The 18269-nt window shown below is 43.6% G+C and overlaps 1 protein-coding gene across 4 annotated transcripts in view; it reads left to right on the top strand.

Moving 5' to 3' along the window:
• NR5A2 (nuclear receptor subfamily 5 group A member 2) overlaps positions 1–18269 on the top strand; it is a 122097-nt gene that overhangs the window by 68326 nt on the left and 35502 nt on the right. For all 4 annotated transcript variants that reach the window (XM_045027398.1, XM_045027400.1, XM_045027399.1 and 1 more), the window contains one exon: positions 2939–3058. In XM_045027398.1, the coding sequence (XP_044883333.1) occupies positions 2939–3058 (120 nt within the window). The remainder of the gene's footprint in view (positions 1–2938; positions 3059–18269) is intronic.

Genomic DNA, 18269 nt, shown 5'->3' with positions numbered 1-18269 from the left:
CCCACATCCATACCATTCTCCTCACGTTGCCAGTCCCAGTTCTCACTCCTCAAGCTTCTCATCCCAGTCTCCTTGTCCAGCCATTCCCAGTTCATCCCCTAGTCCCAGTCTCTTTTCCAAGGCAGTCCCATTTCCCCCCATCCCACCCTTCATCTGATTTGTTTTTCTTGACCACCCTCACCTCCATTGGCCTCACCCATGTTCCTCATCCCCCTGGCTCCCAGTCCAAATCTCCTTTACCAAGCTCCTTGTCCAGTCTCCCAGCTTCTTGTGGCAGTCTCTTTGCCTATCCATTTCCCGTTCTGCCCCTGCACCCTAGTTCCTTGTCAGATCTGACTCCCCTCCCTCCCTCCATCGGTTCTCAGTCTCCTTGCCCAGCCAGTCCAAGTCTCCATTCTCGGCTCCTAGTCACAGTCTACTTCAAGTCACCCCTACTCCCAGTCCACATTTCCCTCTACCCTCCCACCGCCACCAAGCTCCAGTCCCTGTTTCTGCCAACCCCCTGGCTCCTTGTCCCAACCTCTTCCCTCCACCCCACGTAGGTCCACCTGTTGTCCTTCTGCATTTGAATCAGGCAGCTTTCTCCACATTGCCTGTGCCCAGCAGAGGAGTTACTGAGAGCACAGAATAGATGGCCTCCCTGCTCTCAGTGACTCTCCACCCCTTGATAATTGTGCTGCTTTTATATGATTCTCCTGCAATTTCTCACTCTTTTCCTGGCCAAAAAAAAAAAAAAGTCCAAAACTAAACACAATATTCCAGTTGCAGTCACACCATTTTCACTGAGAGATGCAGTTGCTGGGACCATCCTGTTCCACAAGACGGTGCCTCTTTACATAAGCAACCCAAACTGCATTGTATATATACACATTATACTGCAAGCCACTTGTTTGCAGCCTCATGCTGCAAACCACTTCTTTGCATCCGTATCATATTTTAAAGTATTCTCTCTAATTTGCTATTCGCTATTATTACTCATTCTGGCAAACCACGTTTAGCAAATGCTGTTTTCCCTTAATTTTAATGGTAGTTGGAGCAAGCCTTTTGTATTATTCAAATTTCAGTTCTGTGCAGTATGCCCCCACTTCTTGAGCATTAATAAAGATATTAAATATAGTCCCATTATTCTCTAGATGTTTTACAATATTTTTCTCAATATGTTCTAAGTATAGACATAAGATTAACAATGTGGCAATAAGGTATGAACACTCATTTTTTTGAAGCTTCATCTATGACTATTATACAGTCTTATTACAATTGCACGTCTATGGCTGTTTATGTTGTATAATCTATGTCATCTGGACCAATTTCTATAAGAAAAACATTGACATTGTGCACTTTGCCTGCATTTTTCTCTCAAAAGGATTATTTTTCACTGGTCCCACTACCTAATGCCATAGAATTGATTTAGTTTGTGTCATGCCTGTATATTCAGACTAAGTTTTTCAAAAATGAGTGCTCCTAAATCCATAGCCTGAATTTCAAAATTGCTAAGCACATAGCAACACCTATCGATTTCAAATGTTCAGCACGTTTGGATTAAGTTGCCTAAACAATTTAGGAACCTAAATTTAGGAATCCATTTTGAAAATCTTGGTTTCAGTATACAGTAGCACCATGAATCCTCTAGGTTCATTCTGGCACTGTTTACTCTCTGTATTCAGTAAGGTGTACTACTCACAGGAAATTTACCCTTTATTCTGCATGTTTTTTCTTCTCCTCCCTTTTGGGACAAGACAGACTCCTTTAATCTCAGTCTCTTCCAGTCTGTTCTCTGACTCAGATTATAATTGCTGCAATTGCTACATTTCAATGCCTGGACAATATTCTGGGAGGTCAGAATCAGGACTAATGTCAGATATGTGTCTGCTATTACCAGATGCAGTCAGTGATACAGCTCTTACTACTGTACAAATTCTCTGACTACTGCTTGTACATACATTTTATTCTCCTGCCTGAGACCATCCTGCTCCATTTTGTTTCTAGAAGTAAACTGTGGAGAGGAAGCATCCTTCCTTTTTCAGTGTAACACCGTCACTGATAGAGGCACTATTTACTTCTTCATCAGCCTGCTCTTTGTCACGGGACTAATCCTGGACTTGGGCTTGTCAATGCATCTGGGATTTTGATACTTCTCTGCTGATTCTCCAGTATGTCTAAAGAGTGAGGCTCAGTGGCAGGGAGCATGGAGAAGCTTTGCATTAGCACTGTATTTTCTGTGCCTGTTCTGTAGGTCAAATAAGATCCACTCCCCAAAGCTGATTTTCTTTTGTCAGAAGCCCTAAAATTCTTTAATTACTTCTTTTAAAGTGTGTGTCAAGCTCAGTTATTCAATTTATATTAATCCATGGTGAAAGCTTCAGTTTAAAAGAACATCACCCTAATAACATAATAGGCATATAATAATATTCAGCTCTTCTCCAGAGCTTTTCACTCATAAATCTCAAAGCAGTCTAAAGGAAAATGAGTATCATTTACATTTTGCAGATAGGGAAACTGAGGCATGAGGTCACATAGCAGGCTAGTGGTTGAGCAAGGAAAAGAATGCTGATCTGAGATAAGCAGCTAATACGTGGAAAAATAAAATTAATTGCTCCTAGTGATCAGTGGGCATTTCACCCAGTGTCCGGTATAATTTGGTTATTAGTACTCATGGATCACCTTATTCTAGCAGTTAATCAGTTATAAATGTTCTACTTAATCATAGATGGTGACATCTATTGACAAAGGCCTATTAGCTGCGATATCAATGTTCTGACACCAATAATTATTGACATCACTTCAGTTCTCATAACATTAAATCTGAATATCTGAAACTTAACCAGACAACTAAAAAGAGTGGTATGCTACCCTGTTCTCCTTCAGCAATCTGTGCAATATGAGTTTTGTAAGAGTTATTACCAAAGTAATACTATCAATTTTTCTGTTTGTTTTCCAGGTTGATGACCAAATGAAGCTGCTTCAGAATTGCTGGAGTGAACTCTTAATTCTAGATCACATTTACCGGCAAGTGGTACATGGGAAAGAAGGCTCTATCCTTCTGGTTACTGGGCAACAAGTGAGTGTGCAGACTCCAAGAGGTGTTGTTTTTTTATTAATCATCTTCAAAATAGCAGGAGTTTAACTAGGTCAGAAGCACTCTTGTTCTGAAATAGAGAGATTGGCTACAAATAATGTAGATAAAATGACTTGTGCACTCTGTTCCTAGTCCAATGATTACTGTTAAACTTATAAAAGCAGATATACTCATAAGCACTTTGCTTTTCCAATCTACTTGTATACCACTATGATTGAAAGAGTAGATCAGAAGTGTCTCTCAAGAAGTTTTATTTCCTAGGGCTAAGATGGTTTCTGATAAAAACTAGGGTTTAGACCTGAGCAATAAAAGTTTATTTTTCTTTGAGAATTCTGGTTTACTCAAAATAATCACTGGTCAGTTCAGAAGTTCCTTGCAGCTATTACCCAGTGTTGCTAAACAGCCTCTCAAAGGCCAGGTCTACACTGGGGGGGGATCAATCTAAGATACGCAACTTCAGCTATGAGAAGAGCGTAGCTGAAGTCAACGCATCTTAGATCGACTTAGAATCACTTACTTTGCGTCCTCACGGCGCGGGATCAATGACTGCCACTCCCCCGTCAACTTTGCTTCCACCTCTCGCTGAACTGGAGTTCAGCAGTTGACGGGAGAGCGATCAGGGATCAATTTGTCGCATCTACACTACACGCGATAAATCGATCCCTGATAGATTAATTGCTACCCACCGATCTGGCAGGTAGTGTAGACGTACCCAAAGAGTTGATTGTCTCCAGGCATCAGAGGTATAGTCTGACACAGCAAAAAACAGTCTAAATTATGAAATGAGGAAAATTGTGGGAAAATCTAAATAATATAGAAAGTTTTGAATCATTTATAATTTCCAAAACACAATGGGCTTGACAATGAAAATGAGAACCTTAATCATAGAATACATATTCAGACTTTAATGGAACAAAATGTACAGTATCAATGAGAGGTAGAGTGTGCCTGTACATTTGGTTCCTGATTCAAAGTGAAAACAAATGATGGTCCACTGGTATTTAAGTAACTGCAAACTATACTCCTGAGAGAATTCTGCTCTACTCCGCATGCACAGAATTTATGTCCACCACAGATTTCTTTGCTTCCCTGCAGAAAAATGACTTTCTGACAGGGAAGCAAAGGAAAGACATAAGAGCAGTCATGTTTCCAGTGCCCAGGCAGCTGGCAAAGAGGTAAATCATTGTGGGGCAGGGGCAGGACTGGGAAAGACCTGTCTGGTAGCACCTATCCTTGCGCTGGGCTCAGCTGCTAGTCCCAGCTGCACTGGGGAGGATGGGACTTCCTGTTCCCCTGCACGGCATCCAGGGCTAGGTCAGACCCACCCCCAGATTTCTTCCCCAGCAGCAGGAAGCTCTGCACATTTTGCCCCCCACCCCCTGCTTCCCTGTACCCATCACTCCTCAGCTGCAGTGGGAGGGATCCCTGTACAGGGAGCTGCTCCCCCATCCATCCAACCCCCATGCATCCAGACCCCATAATACCCAGACCCTTCCGCTGAGCCTTACCCCCCCACACACACTCAACCCCCTCCCCCCACAATGAGCCCATGCCCCTGGCACCTGGACCATCCCGACAAGTCACCTGCACCCAGATCCCCACCCCACTGAGCCCGAACCAGCTGCACCTGGATCCCCACCCCACTGAGCCCCACTACCCAGCATCAGGACCCTCCACTAAGCCCCCCACACCCAGACCCCCATCCGCTGAGCCCCAACAACCTTCACCTCAACCCCTCTGCAGAGTCCCATTACTGTTGCACCCAGAACCCCCCAACAAGCCTCTGTGCATCCAGATCACCCCCTGCACCCAGATCCCCCCCTGAGCTGCCCGCACCCAGATTGCCCCACACAGAATCCTCTCATCCCATACCTCAATCCCCTCCACACTTAGATCCTGCCATGCTGAGCCTGCTTGCTCACACCTGGCATGGAAGGGCAAGGCCCTGGGGTGTTCTGGGGCAGTCCTGATCCTTGCGCTGTGTCAGGGTTGGGTGCAGCCTCACCACTGAGTCTGTGTCCCGGGTGGGAGCTGCACAGTGACCTCCCACCTCTGTGTGGCCAGTGGCCTGTGCTCCCCAAAGCCATTGTGGAGCCTCCACGTTTATTTGACAAATAAAATTCACAGAATTGTGTAGAATTTTAAAATATTATGTGCAGAATTTTTAATTGTTGGCACAGACCACCCTCAAAAGTCAAACTAAGCTGCCTAAATTGATATGCACAATGGGAAACAACTCCTTTTTCTAACTACAGAAATACATTGTGCATGTGTCTATGCTATGAGAAATTCACTTAGAGACTTAGTCATAATTTTATGAATGGAGGCCATTTCCCTATGCTCAGAAGAAGTGTTCTAAGCTTACCAAAGGCCGGAGAAGTGACCCTTCCCACTTACCATTAGAAAGTTTATTGTCACACACATGGTCTAGTGGTGCTAGAACAGGACTGGGCAGTCACACTGCTCCCACATTCTAATCTTGGCTAATCCTGATGCCCTTTGCAGCATTTGGCAAATAACTTAATGTCCCTAGGCCAAGATTCTGCCCCACACTGACACCAGCTGAAATGAGTGGAATTACTCTGGGTTTATATTGGTGTCAGTGAAAGCAAAGTTGATCCTCTGTTTCCCCATCTGCAAAATGAAAATAATAGTAGCGGCTTACTTACCACACAAGGATGCTTATGATTCTTATGTTTATAATTCCCTTTCAAAATGGAAAATGCTACCTGTTACTATGAGCACATTGGCAGTTGTAGTAAATTAATGTCTAATTTATTTTATGATTTACTTATTCCCTTGCATTGCATCCATTTATGTGCAATAGTAATTTCTTACTGCCTGGACCACTTTTAGCCTGTATTTAAAAAAAAAAAAAAAAAGATGTGCATGTGACACAAAGACAAAGCAGAACATTTCATGACTATTGGACAATAATGCACAGCAAGCAGTATAATAATTGCATTGCTTACAAATTATCAGATTTGCTTGGAAATTTTATTTTTCCAGGCAAAACTACAGTCTCAAACTAAATCAAAATATGACTAAATTGGACTGGTTGCATCCATTTTTGCCCCACCACTGACAAGCTGGTCTAATATGTCCTCTTTTCAGACCCAATTTCACCTACATCTCTTCCAGCATTAGTCCTGCATTAGTTAGTGCAGGCACCCTCAGCATTCCCTTCAAGAGTTTCCCCTCATCCATTGAACACTCTTCCTTCAACTTGAAATGTTCAGAGAATAGAGGGACCGACCTTGCAAGAACAAAAACCACCAATTTCAGTTCCTGTCCTTAAGTATGGGCTACTACTCACTTCACTTGTGCTGAGAACTTAGTCTCCACCTCATCTCCTAAAGACTTTCACTGAGAAGTAGAGATGAACAACAGCTGGATCAAATAGGCTATCCAAAAATAACAGCAGTCTGAGACAGCTGGTAAAAGACAGTAAATAGTCCGAAATCAAACACACAGCTGGTAGATTCTAGGTATGCAGTCTCATCCTACTCTGATCACCATCAATACTGAGTCAAATTCATTGCTAGTGGAAGTGCGCACTACTCCATTGACTGTGCCTGTTTCTGCTAGTGGCCTATCCACTGGAACATTAGCAGGGAACTGGTCTAACTATGCCAGTATAAGTAATTTGCCACTTATAATTTTAAAACACTCTGTTTAAAAGGCCATCTATTTAAATGAAATTCAGGCCTAAAAGTTCAGGAGTAAAAGAAACTATTTTACAGAGAGGCTAGCTGAGTGTTCTAAGCATCAGGTTTAAAATATCCAGACTTGCTAGAACCACAAGTTCAAATCCTGGCAGGATAAACTCACCCCATTTACATCTGAGAGAGATAAACTGAAAGTAGGGCTTACTATGCAGAGAGAATTTTTGATGGAAAGCTTAGAAACTGTCTGTCAGCTTTACATTGATGCTAAAGAGCCCACCGTGTTTTTAGTAATTCTGGGGTGCCAATGTCCTAGACCAAAATACTTCCAACCTCTGCTACTGTGCAGCATGCTGTGTGCTTGTTGATTGCTGCCCGGCTCCCAAGATATAAAGCTGTGCCTCAGTTTCCCCAACAGTAAAATGCAGATAATGCCTACATCACACCAATAATGCCTACATTAAGTAATTGTCATGACATTAAATTGCTCAATGTATGGAAAGTACTTTGAGTCATTTGACTGAGAAGCGCTATGGATATTATTTATCATTATCATCCTTACTATAAGCAAGATTATAGGGCAACATTCAAGCTTTCAAGAGAAATGTTTGAGCTTCTGGCTGTCATTAACTTTAAATACAAGCCCATCATTCTTGATAAATGGAGTCCTATATAGTCTGCTTTGTTAAGTTGGAGACATTACGAGCTAGCCTGTGACTAGCCCTGCAAGGTAATAAAGTTAAGAGAGTCCAGAAAGCACCTTGCACCTTTGCCCATGAGCTGGTTACAATCATAGCCATTATGCTCTCAAAGGGGAAGGACCGCTCCTGGCTAGTGATGCCAACCTTCTCCAAAGGCCATGGGAAGAGCAGGATGAACAAGTGTCATAAACTTCACCTACTCCACCCTAGCCAGCAGAACTGGGCCAGTTGCATGAAGCACACTCTGCATCCTTTCAAAGGCATCGAATCAAGTACAGTATATGGCCAGGGGCTCCAGCTGGAGTGCTGCACAGCTGTCCTTCCCTCTTTTCAGCCACATTCCGGCCCTTGATAGCAAAAAGCACAGTCAGTGGCAAAGCAGCAAGCACTGAGGCTTACACAGAAAGGCCTTGTTTTATTTATTTAGCTGGCTGGAGTTTCACAGTGTGTGTGTGTGTGTGTGTGTGTGTGTGTGTGTGTGTGTGTGTGTGTGTGTGTGTGTGTGTGTGTGTGTGTGTGTGTGTGTGTGTGTGTGTGTGTGTGTGTGTGTGTGTGTGTGTGTGTGTGTGTGTGTGTGTGTGTGTTTCAAGAAAGCACTTTTTTCAAATCATGATGGTCCCTCAGCAGTTCCTCACAGATGAGTTCCTTTCTGTGCACGTTTCATTTTCTGTACTAAGTGCTGCCCCTCAGCAACAGTAATTACCATTTCAAAAAGAAATAAACTAGCACAAGTGCATTTTACATCTCTCCAAATTTCATAACACAAAACAACCAAAGAATGATTTGCAGTGTATTAGTTAATTGTAAATTACTGCCACGTTGCTTTCCATGTTCCAGGTTTCAGAAGCTAAGCGCATGGTATGTGATGGTAACAAACCATTTCCCATTAAAGAGAAACTTTAATTTCTCCAGGGTTATGTGCTATCCTACTGGATTCTCTGCATAACAATCTGCTGCCATTTTTCTTGTATTCAGAACTCAAGGAGTAGACATTACAAATTACTACAGAATACTATTCATTGTTCATACATTTTGCTGCAGTAGTTAATGTGCAACATTTGATTTATTGCCCAGGCTGCCAAAACATGAGTTATTCATTTTGATCTTACCCATGCTCCCCTTATAGCTGCAGTAAAATCGGGGCTGGCTTTACCATGAGGCCAACTGAGGCAGCCGCCTCAGGTGCCAGACTGGGGGGGAGGGGTGCCACTAGGACCCAGAGCGTAGAAAATTGTGTCTGCTGCTGGTGCATATGTATTCTCTCTGCTCTACATGCACAGAGATGGTGAAGTGCTGTGCTGGTGGAAGGAGGGCACAAGAGACATAACAGGCAGGCAGGAGAAAAGGTGAGAGGGAACAACAGAAAGCAGCAGGAGCTGCAGGGAGAGAGAGGAGGAGCCTCTTACGTACATCTCTAGCACCCCCAGGGGCCTGGACTGATTAACACCAGCTTCTCAGGGAGCTTCCTGTTTCCTGAGGCTGCTTCCCTGAACCCACTTGAGAACAGGCATTCAACTGAAGTAGTAGGAGCCAGTTAGGCCCTTAAGACAATGATATCTTCCCTCACTCAGGCCCTTCTCCAGCCTGCTTATTTGTCCCCTTCAATTGAGTGTTGAGAGCCACTATAGCTGGCACAGAACAGCACTCATGAGTGAAAGAAGAAAATGCCCCTCTGGGGCAGCATTCAGAAAAAGCAAGCAAGCAAAGGAAGCTTTCCTATCTAAGCAGGAAGGAGCTCTCCTGAGATACATAGACACAAATGTTCACAGTGAGCCTTCCAGCCCCAGTGAGGATGAGAGTGGTGAGGAGATGCCCGATCTTCCAGTTAGTCAGAGTGCAGGTGACCTGGCAGCTACTGCAGCATCTATATCTCCATCTCAAATGGATGTAACCATGCACATTCCTGAAGAAAAGTGTAGATCAGAGAAGAGTGTGCTTTAATGGTGCGTTTTGTAACGATAACAGAACCTAATGAAAATGTCCCTGCAATGGTGACTGTCAGAGAGCATTTTCTAGAATTTATTGACATTGATGACACTACAGGTGCTGGTATGACAAATGTGCTTCTTAAAAAGCTGGAAGACACAGGAATTGCGATAGCTAACATGAGAGGTCAGGGCTATGATAATGGTGCCAACATGAAAGAACAGAGGAGTGCAGACACGGATCAGAGAGTTAAACCCTTGAGCTTTTTTTGTCCCATGCAGTTCTCATTCATTGAATTTGGTGGTCAGTGATGCAGCATCAGCTTCTAGTGAGGCTGCTGAATTTTTTAATATAATTCAAAGCATCTATGTATTTTTCTCTGCATGAACTCATCAATGGCAAATTTTGAAGCAACATCTGGGAACATCCTCTCTGACACTGAAGCCACTGAGTGCCACATGATGGGAAAGTCGTGTGCAGGCGATAAAGCCTATCAAACACCAAATTGGAAAGATAGATGATACCATAGTTGCCATTCTGGAGGATAATGCTATGAGAGGAGTGGCAGAGGGAAATGGAATCACCAGAAACATATATAACTTCAAATTTCTGTGTGGCTTAGTGTTGTGGCATGACATACTGTTTGAAATAAATGTTGTAAGCAAGAGACTCCAAGGTGTTGACCTTGATATATCTGGAGCAATGGAACAACTGGATAAAGCAAAGTCCTACCTACAGTCTTACAGGTCAGATGAGGGATTTCAAAACATTCTGAAGAGTGCACAGAAGTTGGCAGAGTAACTTCACACTGAAGCTATTTTCCCAACCATTCAAGAATACAAGAGTCACTGAAGAAGATGACATTTTGATTACGAGGCACGGGATAATCCCATAAGAGACTCCAAACAACAATTAGAAGTTGAATTCTTTAACCAGGTGCTAGATTGTGCAATACAGTCAGTTGAAGGACGTTTCATGCAGCTCAAGGATCACAGCAGTATATTTGGGATATTGTATGATATTCCAAAACTCTTCACTATACCTGAAGAAGACCTACAATCAGCAATGCAGGGCACTAGAGACAGTGCTGACACATGATGACATGCGCATGATTTAGGTGATGAACTGAAAGCCCTTTCAAGATACATTTCAGCAGGATCAACTGCAAAGGCTGTTCTGGAATATATGTGCACAAATAAGATGACCACCCTCTTTCCAAATGCTTTTGTTGCTCTGTGCATACTTCTAACACTTCCTGTAACAGTTGCCAGTGGAGAACGCAGCTTCTCCAAGCTGAAGTTAATAAAAACACATCTATGCTCCACAATGACACAGGAGAGGCTGGTTGGCCTTGCAACCATCTCAATAGAGAATGAGCTGGCCCAGACTGTGGACCTTCAGGAAGCAGTTCAAATCTTTGCAACCGAGAAGGCATGGAAAGCACCACTTTGATTATTCAAACATAAAAATGCCAGCGTTTATTTATGCAGACAAGAAAAGTTACATTTGCTGTTCAGGCGTTTGAAAGTTAAGTGTTACTTAAAATTTTTGAACAGGTATTTTAAGTTATTAGTTCTCCTTTATTGGGGTAGGTAGCAGAGCAGTACCATGAGAGGAGTAGAACAGGAAGATGGCAGAATTGAGACCTTTCAAAGTTTTGGCCCAAGCAAGGGGACATGGGGGCATCATTTGAACTCCCCACCTCAGGTGCCAAAATCTGTGGGCCGGCCCTGAGTAAAATCCTCTGCTTTTTTAGTATGGTGTTACAAATCTAGCTGAGCTCCCACTCCTGGACATTCATCAGGCAGCTGTGAGGGAATTGAACTACAGTATCCTGTGTGCTTTAAGCTGCTGGAGTCTTAACAGAGTCCACAGGCTGCCATTAGCTTGGGGTCTTCAGGCACACTCTTGGGATGCAGATTCTCCTGCCTAGCACCTCATCCTGAGAGCTGAGACTTTGTGGTCCAAATGACAAGGACCAATACTGACCATTCCCCCAGATTCTCCTGTAACTTAAACACACTGTCTCCCAGAACTCCAGTTGTGTGGGTGTTCTGGGTCCACAAGTTAACTCTTCTAAGGCTCATGAGAGGCATAACACAACACAGACAGATTTTGCACAGATTTCTAAAACTATCATTCTTCCTTTAAAAACACAAGAAATGCACAGATCTATATAAAAATAATGAATTCTACACACATTTCCCTGCCTCAATTTCTTCACCACTCTATGCAGTGATGAGCTGCCAAAATCTTAACAACGGGTTCCCTATAAAAAGTTCTGATTTAACAACGGGTTCCCTATAAAAAGTTCTGATTTAAGGGATGTGCGACAGCATGTATTTTTTGTACCAATAGGGTTACCATACGTCCATATTTTCCCAGGAGGTGATTAAGAACCGAAAAGCCTGACATGTCCAGGAAAATACAGATGTATTTTAACCCTACCTAAATTCTTTTTTAAAAAGATGGGGCTGAACTAGAAATGAGCTCCGTTTCACATGTGTGGGTGGTGATCAGGGACAGTCTCAATTTTTGGGTCTTTTTCTTATATAGGCTCCTATTACCCCTCACCCCCGTCCCGATTTTTCACACTTGCTGTCTGGTCACTCTAGGGTGTGCACATGTGTGGGTCCCAGCTGCTCCCTGCCCCCCCCTCATTAAAGCAGGTGTGCAGGGTTACTGCCCTGGGAACTGCAGGGCACCAGTGGATGTGGGGCTGGCTGCAGATAGGGGCGTGGGGCAGGGCTAGCTGGAGGCAGGGAGTGACACGGGCTGGCTGTGGGCAGGTGATGCAGACGGGCGGGCTGCGGGTGGCTGTGGGCAGGGGGTGGCTGCGGGCGGCTGTGGGCAGAGGCTGGCTGCAGGCAGGGGGTGGCTGTGGCAGGGGCTGCAGGCAGAGGCTGGCTGCGGGCAGAGGGTGGCTGTGGCAAGGGCTGGCTGTGGGCAGGGGGTGGCTGCGGGTGGCTGTGGGCAGGGGCTGGCTGTGGGCAGGGGGCGGCTGCGGGCAGGGGGCTGGCTGGGGCTGGCTGGGGGCAGGGGCTGGCTGGGGCTGGCTGGGGGCAGAGGGCGGCTGTGGGCAGGGGCTGGCTGCGGGTGGCTGTGGGCAGGGGGTGGGGCAGGGGGCGGCTGTGGGCAGGGGCTGGCTGCAGGCAGGGGGGTGGCTGCGGGTGGCTGGGGGCAGGGGCTGGCTGGGGCTGGCAGGGGGCAGGGGCTGGCTGGGGCTGGCAGGGGGCGGCGGAGGGTGGCTGGGGGTGGCTGGGGGCAGGGGGTGGCGGGGGAGGGGCGCAGACACTCACACGGGGAGCGGCTGGGAGCAGCAGGACGCAGCCGGAGCCCCAGGGCCAGAGGTCCAAAGAGCAGGAGCAGCAACAGGGCCAGGAGGCAGCTCACATGGCTCTCGCAGCACAGCGCAGCGCCCCCCGGCGGCCGGGAGGAGGAATTACAGGCTTCCCAGGCAGAGCCCATCAAAGCTTCCCTCGCAGGGAAGCTAGTTAACAAGCGGTTCTAAAACCGCTTCTAAATTTAACAACGGGTTCGCGCGAACCCGTGCGAACCGGCTCCAGCTCACCCCTGACTCTATGGCATTCTTTGGGCTGAGGTGTCCTCTGGGCATATCCAGGATACTTCTGCTGCAGCTCATGGCTTGACTTCTGAACCAGGGAGTCTCTTGCTTTCTCTGACGTTAGTTGTTCTAGCAGCTAAGCAGAGAGCTCCCTCCCCCTCCCCCAGTTATGAAAGCATGCCCGACTCATCTTTTTCTACCTAAACCTTCCTGTCTCTCTCGCTCTGAGTCCCTTTAGTTTATATATTCCAATATGTCCTTTATATAACAACATGTCCTTTGTTCTGCTTTTGGGGATTTTCCACTTCTCTAAATGCCAATCCCCAGTTGAGGAGTTGGAAAAAACTGGCTCTCCTTGCATCATCCAACCTTCTTAGCATACCTATTATGCGGGCAGAGTACAATCATTATGGTTAACTACTCTCCATCATCCCAAGTCTGGTCTGTATGTGCTACAGACCCTGTCAGCACCTGGTGAATTCCACATTTACATAGAGGTATTCGAAACTACAGTACTTTCATAAGAACAACTCCAGGGCACCAATCTTAATTCATAAAATTGTACAGACAGGTTACCCCAGATCACCACATTTGGTCAAATCAATTCAGATAAAAAGCAATGAGTCACAACTTTGCCTAAAACTCAGACTTTTGTGAGATTTTTTTAAAATTTTTGACTGGTTGGCCAATTGACTAAAACAGGTCACATGATTGTCTATCCCCAATTGGGTTTGTGCAGGATTTGGGACAAGGTGAATAGAAACAGTGTATAGCAATAATTGTTATGCTGTTCGGTTTATTGTCCTCTTGTGTTCAGGTTTGCCCAAGTCTCATCTGATCTAACTATCTCTGACCAAAAGGGAAGGAAAAAACAGAACCATAACCCACATATTTAAAACAGTTAGGTTTGTCCTTAACAGTCTCTCATCTCTGATAATAAAATGGCATGTTCATTCTAGCTGTGCTAAAAGTTTACAGTGACACCCCAAATTACACAAAACTCACCAGACTGCAGGCTTAATCACAAATGCCAAATTCACATTCATCTAAAGGTTTGCTAAGGATCCTGAACCTTTTAAGTAACCCGGGGCCAAGATTTTCAGCAATCTTGGCACCATTAGTGTTTGCTTAGGAGGCTTTGCTATATTATGCATTCAATACAAAACCAGTTTACCACTGAGATTTTCAGTTTGAATCTAAAACTCAAAAATATATATAGGGATGAGGATCCTTACAGCAAGGAGAACACCTTCTATTAGTCCCTGTGAACCAAAATTGCTGAGTTTCACACCGTTTTAACACCTAGACTCTTCCTCGGGAAATGTTTTCCTTTCTCGTTCTTTAATATAGTGTTTCCCGAAAGACAAAGAGGGACATCGCCAAACCATGAGCTAATGGACTGGCAGTCTGGTAGCAGCATCACAAGGATGGTGCCAGTATAGGTCCCTTATCAAATTTCAAGCTCTAGACCCAACAAGCAATGGGAGCAATTCAGAAGCAGTATCCCTGGAGGGAGAGGACACTATATCGTTTCTAGCAACCCCTGAGGGCAATTGAAATAGTGACACCGATGGTCTCCAGAGTGAGCATAGCCAGTCCTCCTCCAGTGGAAGGAGATTTGAAAATCTTTGAGAATGGGGGGGGGAGTAAATAGAGAAATGTTAAATCATTGGAGTTAAAAGCACCTCCTCACTCCCTATCAGTAGGAAAATATTGAATTAGTATGACACTAATGCATCTGTGTAATCATTCACAAAAGCAGAAAGTTCTGATCCCAGATCTAAACTTCCCTGAAGTTCTGGCATGTTCAGACTCAGGGATTTGGTTCCAGGCCATTTCTATGTAGATTGTACTCCCTGGGGAGGATCATTCATTATAGTAATTCCTACAGTAATTTTGTAGAGGTCTCTGAACAGTGTGTGATAGTATTAATCAAGATGAGGAGAGCAAAGGATGGAGTGGGCACTTTAACAATGGATTGTGGTGACAGAGTTAGCCAGATCCTGCATGTTACTTTAACATAACGTTTATAAATGTTGTTAATTTGAAGAACCTGATTTTGGTCATTACTTCTATAAAAAAATAAGTAATTGATTAAAACTGCTCTTTGTACAGCACCTGGAGAATACTTTTACAATGATAGGTTTTATAACAAAGTCAAATCAGTCACTGTAGATAATATATATATGGCCCAATACAGGAGATTGCAATCCATTCCTATCTTGATGTACTAGTGGTCTTTATAATGTAAGTTAGACAAAACAAATACAGTACTTTGAAGTGTTATCAGTTTTACTATTTGCATATTATAGCTAATTAGCAACCACAATAACATCATCCTAAGGGAAAGGTCCACTGGCAACTTAATTCATTATCTTCTATTATTGTGTACCATGTTAAAATGACAGGCATCTTACACTGTACAAGTCATCACAATTTAATTAATATAACTAAAACTGATTTAACTATACCTTCTATCTTTGTCCAAGATGAGCCCATCTCTAGAAATCTGAAGCAAATATTTAGGAAAAACATTAAGTTACTGAGGCAAGTTATATATGAAAAGTTCTAAATGAACTTTAATAGCTACATAAAAAAGTGAAATGTAGATGCCAGTGAAAGGTATACAGTCTCACGCTTCAGCAAACAATAGAAGCATAATTATGCTTGTGATAGTAAATAATCCTTCTCTCTACAAATCATGCTTGTCACTATAGTCCTTATGAGAAAGTTTTAGGTATGAAGCTAACTTATGTTAAGTCACCTGCCTGTACACCCACTCAGCCACAAACAGTAAGTTAATGTACTAAATTAAATATGAACTAAATGTCACTAAAATGAAATTAAATTACCTCAGCCAGTCAGAATGTCCAGTTGCTGCCCAGTTATTGAGCTGTAACTGTAGCTTTATTCCTCAGTTATGCAGTTCCTAGCACTGGTTGAAGAGGATGTAAAATTCAGAGGTACAGTTGGTATTTTATAATTATACACTGTGAAAGTCACTGTAATCTACTAGTCTGAGGACAATTATTACCCAACTAGAGGATTAGTTATTGAAAAAGGACAGTACAGTGATTATGCAAATCACTACACTATGACTTGCTACTGCCCCCCATCCATAAGCATTTAGCAAATATGACCACTTCAGCTTCAGTCTCCCCACGCACATGCTTCCCCCATCAGCCCTCTATTTCCTCCACCTGATCCTAGATTTAAATACAATTTAATTTAAAAAAGAATTAATTTTAGTGCAGGGAAGGAGCCAGATTGTGCTTTTACGTTTTACGATTTGTATTAGGCTCTGTATGGAAGAGTTCTATTGCAGTGGAATCCCTTGTGGAATTCTGGCTGGCTCAACCAGAATTCCTCCTGAGGAGCCCATTACAGCAGGAGCTCTGTTGTCCTTCAAGAGGATGCAGCATGCTCTCCCCTTCAAATCAGTCCTGCTCTGCTGTCCAGTGAAAGGGATGAGGACCTCATCTTTCCTAATCTATGTTTAGGAGGCTACTAGTCCTAGCGAGAATGCTACAAGACGTTCCATCGAACGCTGTTCTCCAGGTGGTTTGTAACATCTCGGATAAAATTCCACCAGCCAAGCGGTGGAAGCAGCCAAGAGGCAGATCCCCTATTACATGTGTTCATCAAATCTGTTCCGATGTTGGATTCTCGGGCCGTCAAGCCCTTGCAGCCGCGCAGGAACGGACCAAATGGTGAACGACTGCTATGGCCAACTGTTTGGCTATGCCTTGAAGAAGTAGTCCTAGCTAGGAGCAGTAGCTCTGCTCCCAAAGACTTGCTGGCACCTGTTCAGGGCACAAAAGATTCATTGTGCCACTGCCACAACCCCTTTTGCTTGTGGACAAGGCCAGCCACAAGTCAAGTGACAGGTTGGGGAGAAATTCAGGCAGACATGGGCAGTAGCTGATCAGAGCACATGTGAGATGGAGAGCACAATTATAATAATAAATCATAACAGCAGCAATCAATTTGATGGTCCCTGTTAAGTCAGTAGCATTCATATCCTGGCCTTCAGGCTCAAAGCTTATTTAGCCCAGAATATAGTTTTCCCTTGTAAACAAGATTTGCCTTTAATTCTTACATAGGCAAAACCTCTCATTGACTTCAGAGAGATCTGTGTGTGTAAGGACTTCAGAATTTGGCCCCATCTAAGTAAATATCTTACAACTATATTGATCAACTAGAGATTACTTGATCTGGTTTCTGATATAAGTTTTCCCAAATACAGCATCACTTTTTACAATTTTAAGGTGGGATTTTCAAATGTACTCAGCATTGGCCTAACATTGCTCCCATTGAATTCAATGGGACTTGGGCTCCTAAGTTACTTAGGCACTTGTGAAAATCTCACCCTCAAGCACCTAAATATGGATTTAGGAGCTTAGTTTTAAGCTCTTATTTTTTAAAGCGTCAATCGTCATGCTGAACCATCTTCTGCATTAAAATCTGTTGCATAATATCAGACCATTGATCTTAAGGCAGAAATCATCATTTAATTTCAATTGGATTTTTGGTTTAATTAACCAGCATTGATGGCACAGTATGACTCACTATTAGGTAAAAGTTATGCTCTTCAGTATACAAGTGCATATGATGTGAATTTCCAGCTCAAGTTACAAGTAGTTTATTTGGGTGTTTTTAGAGAGACGTGGTGAATGAGGTAATATCTTTTATTGGACCAACTTCTGTTGGTGAGAGAGGCAAGCTTTTGAGTTTACACAGAGCTCTTCTTCAGGTCTGCAGAATGTACTCAGAGCATCACAGCTAAATACGAGGTTGAACAGATTGTTTAGCATAAGTAGGTTACACATTTCAAAGGACCATTCAAGGTGAAGTGGCCCTTTTAACACCTCTCCAGTCATAGAGGGGAAAGGAAAAAAACTGGGGGAGTTAAGTCTCTCTATTCAATCCACGATTTTTAATATCTAGGCAAAGTTATGAATTTAAGCTCCCAGGCTCATCTTTTGAGGATGAGAACTGAAAGGTTAGATATACAGTGAGTGCTTTGTAAAAAGTATTCACCCATTGGTGATATGGTGTTTTTGTCTTATATCATTTTTCTGTGTGAGTTCATTTGAAAGTGTAGTGATTGCCTCATTTCACCCACATAGTTGTTATTGGGGCATTTAGTTCACTGGATGAGATAAACCATATATTGTGATAGGCATGTGAAGGACCCAGGGATAATCTTGAAAGATGTGTTAATCATTGTAGCCCACAGATTTTGCATCTGTTGTTCTGGCAGGATCTGGTGCTTTGAGTTGGTGAGTCCTGGTCTGAGGGAGCTTGCTTCTGATGATGAGCTTGGAGAGGTTGGA

Source organism: Mauremys mutica, chromosome 8 (assembly GCF_020497125.1).
Source record: "Mauremys mutica isolate MM-2020 ecotype Southern chromosome 8, ASM2049712v1, whole genome shotgun sequence".
In the NCBI taxonomy this organism is placed as follows: domain Eukaryota; kingdom Metazoa; phylum Chordata; order Testudines; family Geoemydidae; genus Mauremys; species Mauremys mutica.
Note: the sequence above shows the minus strand (reverse complement) of the source record. Positions and strands in the feature narration are given on the sequence as shown.